Source organism: Argopecten irradians, chromosome 6, assembly GCF_041381155.1.
Source record: "Argopecten irradians isolate NY chromosome 6, Ai_NY, whole genome shotgun sequence".
NCBI classification, from domain to species: domain Eukaryota; kingdom Metazoa; phylum Mollusca; class Bivalvia; order Pectinida; family Pectinidae; genus Argopecten; species Argopecten irradians.
The window spans coordinates 2,003,612-2,013,698 of record NC_091139.1 but is presented as its reverse complement, the minus strand read 5'-3'; the positions used below and the strand labels follow the sequence as shown (position 1 = coordinate 2,013,698).

Genomic DNA, 10,087 nt, shown 5'->3' with positions numbered 1-10,087 from the left:
AAGTGAAAACGCGAAATTTTGAAATGTTTGCCATGAAAAAATCCAGCTACATGTACTAGTAAATGGTTGGTAGTCAAAGTAAAAGTTCGATTCATGTTGTATATAAAAGTCCAAATTGTAAGCATTTGCAGACAATATTTGTGAACAGCAAGCTATAGTCATAGTAATTTTTATGTTCTCTTTTCGGTCATTGTCCAATTTTTAATGCCATTTTTTTCGTTTGATAAAGGTTGAATTTTAGCTAATGAATAACGCTGGATACCTTGTATAATTTAATGATTCAGATAAAAAAAACCGAAGACTTCAATGACATCCACAACATTTATACGAAATGAAAACAACAACAAATAGTAGCTAGGAAACGCTAATAAATTTGTAGCACCCTTACATTTGTGTGAAAAGCTAATGAAATACGTATCATTTTAGTGATGTTGTCAGTACATCAAAGTATTACTTTGTCGTCATGACAACCACAGTATTGATTATCATTGGGGAATGTTGTACCTATCGTTGTATACACGTGGAGTTTGTGGGTAGGATAGACACGCCCATCCGGTGTTAAACCATGATTGACAGGTTATCTGTGACATAATGGCAAAAAAAAACTCGGGACTTTTTTCAGTTTGTCCAAACACATGGTAAATCAGCCCGCTTTAATTAGCATTGATGTGACACAACTCACGGGAAAGACAGCTTGTTGTGCAAGTTCGCTGGACTTTAATGGTCAAACGATTTTCTGTTGAGACCAACTGTAGAACAAATACGGGAGGATTTAATTCAGATGTTTGTACCTCAGGCAAAGAAACAATTACTGTGGTCTAGTCACAAGCTCAAAGGAAGAATCGCGGACTGTTTGAATTAACATAATGACAGTTATATCCAGGGATATGAATGTGAACATCACATACGGTTTCGTATTGATACAATAAAACACGATCGATTGCAATTGATTGGGTCGGAAAACGAGATATTTATTTTGATAGAAAGTAAAAACAAATATATGCAATTGAGACTTTACCGATTTACCATAATAAAATCTTATTGGCATTTTTTTTTTTGGATACAGCCTCGTCGGTATGATGTGATGTCGTTACATAGTGCAAATTTCCGTCGTGTTATTCCCACTGGAGAGTTTTATTATCAAACTTCGGACATGCATTAATCTGCCATCAGATCTACGCATCATAACTTGGAACTAAACACGAACAGCAAAATGTCGTCAAATATTACAGACGAAGCTGAAGCAGACGACTCCTCCGGGATGTCACTTCCGGCAGTTATTGTAATCGCAGTTCTAATTGCCATTATGATTATTCTGACCATGGGAGGAAATCTTATTGTTCTCATCACTTTTGCAAAAGACAAAACCGTCCGACAATTCAGTGATTGTCTCATTGTTAACCTGGCTATTTCTGATTTGATAATCGGATCTATTTGCATACCGCTGTATGCTCCATTACTGTTGACAGGAAGTTGGCCATTTGGACACCCAGTGTGCCTTTTGTGGCTGGTGTTTGACTATGTAACACCCGCAGCATCCACCTTAAACATCTGCTGTATCAGCTTTGATCGCTACTTACAGGTAGGTCATCCATTGTGGGCGCGAACCCACCGGACTAACAAACTTTTGGCAATCCTGCTGGCTACCCCTTGGGTTCTCCCCGCGCTCTTCTTTCTGCCGGCCATTACTCTATGGGAAGTTGGACAGGGCCCTATAATTCCAGAAAATGCTTGTTTCCTACCATACAACGAAAGCGTTTTGATGTTACTTGGCGGCACTCTGATTGAATTCATTTTCCCGTTCATCACCGTAGCCACCTTCAATGTCCTGGTTTACCTGACCATCAGACAGAGAGGCAAGCGTTTCCTGACGACTGCTGGTCCGGGTGCCACTCAAACTGGGAACCAGCAGGAAAAGTCCGACCAGACAAAAGGGGGAACTTCTGCGAGTAGTAAAACATTACAACAGGACCGAAAAGCAGCACGCTCACTTTTTATCCTGGTGCTGACGTTTGGGGTCTGTTGGATGCCGTTTGAAACCACAGCACTGGTATCTACCATCTGCGGTGGCTGTGTGGATCCGGTATTTTTCGAGGTGACGTTCTGGTTACTATGGATCAACTCGACTATTAACCCAGTGCTTTATCCACTGCTCCACCCAAGGTACAGACGAGCGTTCTTCAACCTCCTTACGAAGAAAAAGAACAGGGTGGCTCCTTCAGGTACAAGTGCTGTAAATACAATATCTTAATTTAAAAGTCTACGAATTTCAAATGCATCGAAATATTAACACGTAGGGTTATGAATATTTCTTTCTAAACTTTAATTATGTAGTTTGGAATGTAACATTACATGGCATGTCTACCTTTAACCGCTTACTACAGAGGAACGTTTCTATATCATTAAATACTTTATTTTTGTATTAATTTAGATATGATGAAATTTTCCATTGAATTGAAAAATTGTCGATATCTTTTCCATTAAAATAGAAAATTTCAAAATATCGAATACATGTATTTGTACTACCAAATTCCGTTCCTTAAGAATGTTTGGCGATATACATGTAATGCTTGTTTTTGTATCATGTACACCAAACACCTATGAAAAAACAACTTTATTTCTGATATCATGCGGTCTATGTGTTGTAATATTTTAATATCATGTTACAACACTGTACACCAGCTTTTTTCTGTGTACACCAGCTTTTCTCTGTGTGCGATTTACTTTTTACGATTTTTTTTAACTTTATTCCCACGAACTTATATTAACCTCGCGTATATTGGAGGTATTTTCATATCTACGAAATAAATCTGAGCGAACATATTATCAAATAGAAATAGTGAAATTTAGTATTCGCAAAAAATGGTTTACAGTGAGTGTTCCACAAAATATTACAGTCTTAAAGAGAGCCTCACATATGCTAATTGAGAAAAATGTTTTAATGTTTTCTTATCCTGTGATTAATCTAATGTTATGAAGCCCCATTGCTTTGGCAAAAGTAAAAAGTCTTTCAAAAGAAAAAAGTCATTGAATCTTTATTTCTAATTTCTGCTCTTTTTGATAGGACTCTCTTTTGTTTTCACGTGTGTATATTCAACAATTTTTAGGGAAACCTTCACAAATGTTTACGATTGTTGAAATTAAATAAATTTTGTAATACCATTATCCGCCTTAGGATATTTATTAAAATTAATTACTGTTTTGTATGTAGTTATATTTACTATTTAACACACAAGTATTGAATGATATTAAAGATGCTCCACCGCCGACAGAGCATAAATGATATTCATCGTTTGAACAACAATTGGTGTTTAATCGTGTATATATATGCCTAATTAACACAAAATATAATATGAAATAATTTATTTCGGCTTTGGTGCATGCGTAATCAGTTCTTCATTCCATATAGGATATAGTGCCACGGAATTTTTCCGGGGTGCAATTAATTATTTTTCATATTTTAAACTTTAAGTAAAATTAGAAGCTCTAACTTTTCAATGGTGGTAATGGTGTAAAGTAAGTAACTTTTGTAACTGAAGAAAAATACTAAATCGTCTGCTCCTGTCTATGACAGTGAAAAAATACCATTTGTCAGCGGTGGAGCATCTTTAAAGAACTTCTTTCTCTGTCCTTTCAAGGTTTCCAATGGAACAGCGTTGTCTTTCATCAAATATCACCATTGAAAACATCCTAATACGAAAGATACTTTAACGGATTAAAATTTATTTACACTGAATGTTACACGCCTACGACCGGAGGTTTGTTTAACATGCATAAAGCATGTTGTGTCTTTCATCAAATATCACCATTGAAAACATCCTAATACGAAAGATACTTAAACGGATTAAATATTTATTTACACTGAATGTTACACGCCTACGACCGTAGGTTGTTTAACATGCATAAAGCATGTTGTCTTTCATCAAATATCACCATTGAAAACATCCTAATACGAAAGATGCTTTAACGGATTAAATATTTATTTACACTGAATGTTACACGCCTACGACCGTAGGTTGTTTAACATGCATAAAGCATGGATGTTGGGCTGAATAGATTTTCAGGTTATCTTCGCGGATTTCATCTGTGTACTAATAATACATGAAGTACAAAATTGCTTCATTGCGCATGTGTTGTTTTTTATTTATTCATTCCATTAATTTTTTATATATTCATGTATTTTTTTTTTAATTTTGAATATCAGTCTTTTAATAATTACCATGTATGAAGTTTTAGTTATGCATGGTACAACTAAATGGATATAAAAATCGTTGCTGTTTTGAAGTGCTGCATATATAATAACTGAATTCTGCCATCTCGCATTGTCACATTGGCGGGCACCATAGATCAAAATACAATGTGAAAAAAGAAGTTTTCTGGGTTATCTTTACATTAGAAATATAAGGTATCAGGTATATGGTACATGTATTCTGAAATTAAAAAAAAATCTTATTCAAATCCATTTGTTTTCATGATGCAATTAAAGAAAAAAAAAGACAGATATTAACTCAAGTGTCCATATTCAGAGTGTAGTGAAATATTTGTTTAGTATATTTTATAAGGAAAATGTGTTTGTCTTGATTTTTGGTTGTTATGTCATAAGAAAAAGGCTAAAAAAAACCTGAAATCCCTAAAGAAATTTGTTTAAACGGATAATGTCAATTGTGCGATTAATGAGTAAAATGTGTGCTTTTTATGTTGTGAAAAAACCAGCGAAATTTTAAATATCATGTACATTGATTTAAGATTTTAAGTTTGTAAAGCAATGATGACTAGTTCTAAAATGAGAAATCTAAAACCCATATTTTGAATTAAAAAGACATCCAAATTATAAATAGTACGTTTCAAACTATCTTCAGAGCTGCATTTCAGAAATTCTTAACATCTCTTTCGTGTTCATGGAAGGAAATTGTTAATATTAAATATCTATATACATTTACATGTTATTACATCATGTTTAAATACTACAAAGTGTTCGAAATTTTTATTTTAAGTCTCATGATTTTTCCATATTTACTTCAGAACTTGCAAACAGAAGTGGAAATTGGAAATATATTTGTGTATGCATCAGTACAATATAAAGTTTGTTCAATGTTTGTAAATATTTAAAATCCTGTAAGTATGTAACTTCATATCGACCCATTTTCGTCTTAGTTAAAACAATATTTCATGTTGTATATGCTTCACTTGTGTATACCTGTGGCTGGCGACAATATCTGTGATGTATTACCTCATCTAACACTATGTGCCTGAGTAAAGTCTACTAGCATCACAGGTTAATTATCTGCCGGGGGGTATCCCTCTCATTCGGAACTCATCAGTTCCCTGACCGGGAATGATTTTATTGGTGTAGCAGACGTAATGTAAGCAAGCCGAGCCATATCGAAACGTTCAATTTACAACGAATGATCGAAGATATATTGATTTTGTAATTTGTAAGGACGTACGCATCCTTAAACATTTGTATGTAATTACAATATGACACGTGAAAAGCGTATCAATATCGAACACCTAACAGATCGCAGTCAAAAGTTCGAATTATACATTTACTAGAGTTTAAGACAATTAGGTGCAACACTACCATATATGGTTAATTTGTTACTTTTTGTACCAATAAATACGCTATAACGCTCAATTAATGATAGAGAAAAAAATTAAATCCGCTAATTTGTTTCGTGCATGCTTGCACAATGTACTAAGATAAAAATATTCTTTCAATTAATGATGTTCTGTTTAAAGCAAAATTTGATTATACGCGCGTTACAACATCCTGTCATCTTTTTGATCAGCTGAAAGTCATCAACTATGCTCTCGTGATCTGAAAACATTGCCTAATTGGATTTAGATGTTTTAACAACCTAGTCATATGATTGTATATTGACACAAACCTAGTTTTACCTGATAGTTAGGTATGACTATCAACTATCCCATTGGCGTTTATTTCAGCTTCCATCATCAATCGTTCATTGCACGAAAGGTGTGAATGATTTTACTAATTTGAAAAAGAGACTTCTTTAATCAAATGTAATTTTTTCAAACATATATGATTATGGGCCTTTTATTTTTATTTTCAAAGGAGTTTGCCAATTACCTAATCGTTTTTAACATTTTTCCATTAGGACGCATTAAACTCATGGTTGCTAGCTTTATTTATATCAATGGATTAATCTATTTATTTGAACTAGCATTTCCTCAATTCCATGAAAGCGAAATAATACTTATCGTGTCCTAGTTCTTTTAAAAAGGTCAATGAAATTGATTAATTATAAAATGGGACATTGACGGTAAAATATTTTAAAATATGTTTTTTGTGTTTGTTTTGTAATATTACATCCAAATAAAACTGGTTGCAACCATGTGTGGTGTAGTAGTTTTTATTTGTAATGATCGTCAATGACGGTATATAGTTTTTGCAATCTAATAAAAATCAGACCTGTAATTCCACTCCACTGCGATACTCTACGTTACGCTTTGATACAAGTGAGACCAACGTATAACATCGTAATGGAGCGGAATTACAAGTCTAATTTTAAGTAGATGGGTAGTTTGTGTCATAAAACATTGTACAAAAGTTATTTTCTCTTACAAAACGTTTGCTTAGATGTTAGATGTTAAATTCCGTCTCTTCGCAGTTCCGTCAAATGTTTAAAAAGAGCAATCTTCGTCTGTTTCATAGACGATACCATCATACAAAATCTTTGTCAGATTAGGACCGGAGGGAATCAACACTCAAGTATAGACCTATCCAGGAAATCATCGTTCATCATTACATACATAAATTTAAGTGCTGTTAAACACTGTCAATCATTATGAATTTGTTAGTGATTTTTTTCTTTAAAGTAATCAGCGAAGAATTGACGATAGATTCCTAGACTATTATTGAGAGTTTATTTCTCCCTGCCTTGTGTGATGCTTCTTACTCGTTGTACAATAGGGCAAAAGAGATTCAGCGCTTCCTTTGTGTAACAAAGCAGTTTACTTACATATCAGAAAGAATAAATATTTACATACTACAAGTTGTATACCTCTCTGCGCTTGATATGATTGCACTTATTTCAGTTTCTTTTTGTTCTTACAAGATAAGATGTTTATTTGCAGTAAATTATACTAAAATGTTATATCGAAAATATGGTTACATTATATAAAAACAAATACACATGCAAAATACAGTCCATCTTTCAATTTTGAAAATAATTTGAACAAAAAAAACCTTTGTTGATACCCAATAATGGTATATTTCATCTGAAATTGAGACTCTCAGTTTTATATAGAGAAACAGATCTTCGGTAAGTACTGAGAGAAATGATCAATATACATGTACAATGGGCGAATGAGGGGCTATCGATTTACCATCGAACTTTTGATTGGTAACAGATCATCCGGAGTGAGAGGTCGTTACAAGTAATGCTGTCGGGTACCTGCTCACACGAGCTTGTGATGATCATCGATTCTAGCCATAAAAACAGGAGTTCTTATCGATAATATGATCAGGCCAACTGTATTATACGTAGAGTAATAGAGAAGTGAGTTAATCCTGACCCAATGGTGATGGTAATTACTAAAATATTTTACACGACATGCATTGATTACATCAAATGAGATAATTGGATGGACAGGATCTAAAGAAGAAAAATGACAGTGTCAATACCACTGTTATGCTATACTAATGCAGAGGAAATAGATTAAGATGGGGATAGGAAGAAAGTGGAGGAATAAAAGGGGAGTGAAGGGGGTTAAGATGATACCTATTTCAGTGTTGAGCTTATATTTGTGTGATCACAAAAGGCAATCAAAAAAAGGGGACGAGGGTAAAATATAAGGATGCTACCTATTTCAGAGCCGGACTGATTATATGTGTGATCACAAAAGGCAATATGTTTGTGTTTTATTTTTTTTTTTACAATTTTTGAACTTTTCGTTTAAAATGGTATTAGCATATTCGCATTCGCAGCATATATCTTCCATTTCGTTGATGAAAGCTTTCTCTATACATGTATATCTGGACGTATTACACAAAACAGACCCCCGTTTCACAATCATTCCTTAACTTTAATCAGAGACTTAATATCTTGATATCAGCTTTTAGGAAACACTGCAGGTAGGGCGTTAGAATTGTACCTGCTGCCCCCATTGCATGATCGTAAAAGGCGACTAAATTCAGGATCTTATCTTTTCTCTTCTTCCTAACTGACTTTATCTTTCCTAATGCCTCCCTTGGCACCGCCTCACTTTTGGCCTTGAGTTGAGCGTTCGCCCCTGTGAGGAAGGCTCTGGGTTCTGTCCCCTGGCCGAGATACACCAAAGTCTATTAAAAGTGGTAGTTTCTGCTCCTGCTTAGCGCTCAGCATTCAGGTGTGGGACGACTGGTTCGCCCGTTGTCAGTATAATGTGACCGGTTGGGGTGTGTTGCTTGGTGTCTTCGGCGGCATGCTTCAGTGATATAGCACTATAAAAAGGGCAACAGTTCCACTATACAAGAAGACACAACATGAATATACCGCAGTCTCCCTAAACACGCACCTTGCACAACATACACGCAATCACTGCATACATGGGAGGCCGTCCTTACATGACCATAGCTGTTAATAGGACGTTAATTAATCAAACAAACAAACTAACATAAAATTCTTGGAAAGCATTACAGGGGCTAAGGGAAAAATCTTAAGGAGCCTTCCTTAAATTCTGTAATGGATAATTCAGTTAAGGAATTCCTTAAATTGAATGAAATGTGCGTGAAACTGGGCCCAGACAGAAGATATAGATATCACACCTAATCAAACTGATGGTTATCAAATATTAATCAATGTGTCCTGGTTGATGACCAGTGCCACTTCCGTAAGCAGGATCATTTTGGCATACAATTCAAATTCGCGATGAAAGTGAAGCCGCGAAAATAAATAGTACATATTGCAAGTACAAGTACAGTATAACTTTCAATAAGTGATAACTCGCAAAATTGAATCATCGTGAATGCGTGGCTCATACCGAATACGCGACATTAAGTCACCATGAAAACAGATTGTTGTATAGAATACAGTTATATCAAGAATGTTTAAATTATAAAATATACAAGGGGACATCAATCTCGTTTATTTATATACGTTTGTAATTAAATCAAATTCTGTAGCATGTCATTATTCATGTTAAATAGACATTATCAAATATCGAAATTGTTTGAAAGAGTAGAAAAAAATAGTCGGGGGGAGAAAGCTAATAAAATAATAGACTTCAATTTAAATAACCATTTTGCATTATAAGCCTATTACTTTTTTGTTATTTTAGTTTCATCTATTATAGTATTGTTCAAATTGGAACTGATCTGAAAGGGGTATAAGGAAATATCTTTACGGTATTTAAACATGGCAAATATTTCTTGTGGATTAAAATTATTTTGAATTCAATTCTTAAAGATTCCATATTTTGACAGAACAGCCGGGAATTATGTACAGAAGAGATGCGTTGTGTAGCTGCTATTGGTGCCAAAGTAATACAAGAAAAAACGTAGTCGTCATGCAAAACTACTTTTAGATTTTTATAATCTTTTGAAGTAATTAATTTTATTTCACTTACCTAAATGTAACGGTTTGAAAAAGAAGATCATTAATTATTAGGCTACATGTATTATTAATAAGTGTACGATGTTGACAGGGCTGAAACATCAACTGTGCCGGATTAGATTCCTCTTTGTGTAAAAATGGGTCAAATCATGGAGCAGTTAAGTGGTTTTACTTGGTGTAGAGAGTCTTTAAGGCTGATGGAGTTTTCAATATTCAAAATGATTTACACAATAAAAACAGGATACCACGAGTCATTCCTATTCAAAATTGTGTCATTTATTCTTAAAAGGTTTCTCATAAAAATACGACAGGGTTATAGATAAATTGCCCAGATATATGAGAAATGCTTCCCAGGAACATTCTAAAGGAAAATGACATCCCGTTTGGTATCCATGATTCGTCACGTAGAAGTATAATATTTCCTCACACGCGCTACCAAGGTAAAATAATGTCGTCCCATATATAATAATATCAAGTCACGGAAATGATTTATTAGATAAAGAAACATAACACTAGCGCTGCCATACTCA

The 10,087-nt window shown here is 34.3% G+C and overlaps 1 protein-coding gene across 1 annotated transcript; it reads left to right on the top strand.

The window, feature by feature from the left end:
- Positions 1-1,213: 1,213 nt before the first annotated feature.
- On the top strand, positions 1,214-2,380 carry LOC138326232 (histamine H3 receptor-like). Its single transcript, XM_069272357.1, has one exon. The coding sequence runs from the start codon at positions 1,214-1,216 to the stop codon at positions 2,249-2,251; it is 1,038 nt and encodes a 345-aa protein (XP_069128458.1). The 3' UTR covers positions 2,252-2,380.
- Positions 2,381-10,087: the final 7,707 nt, after the last annotated feature.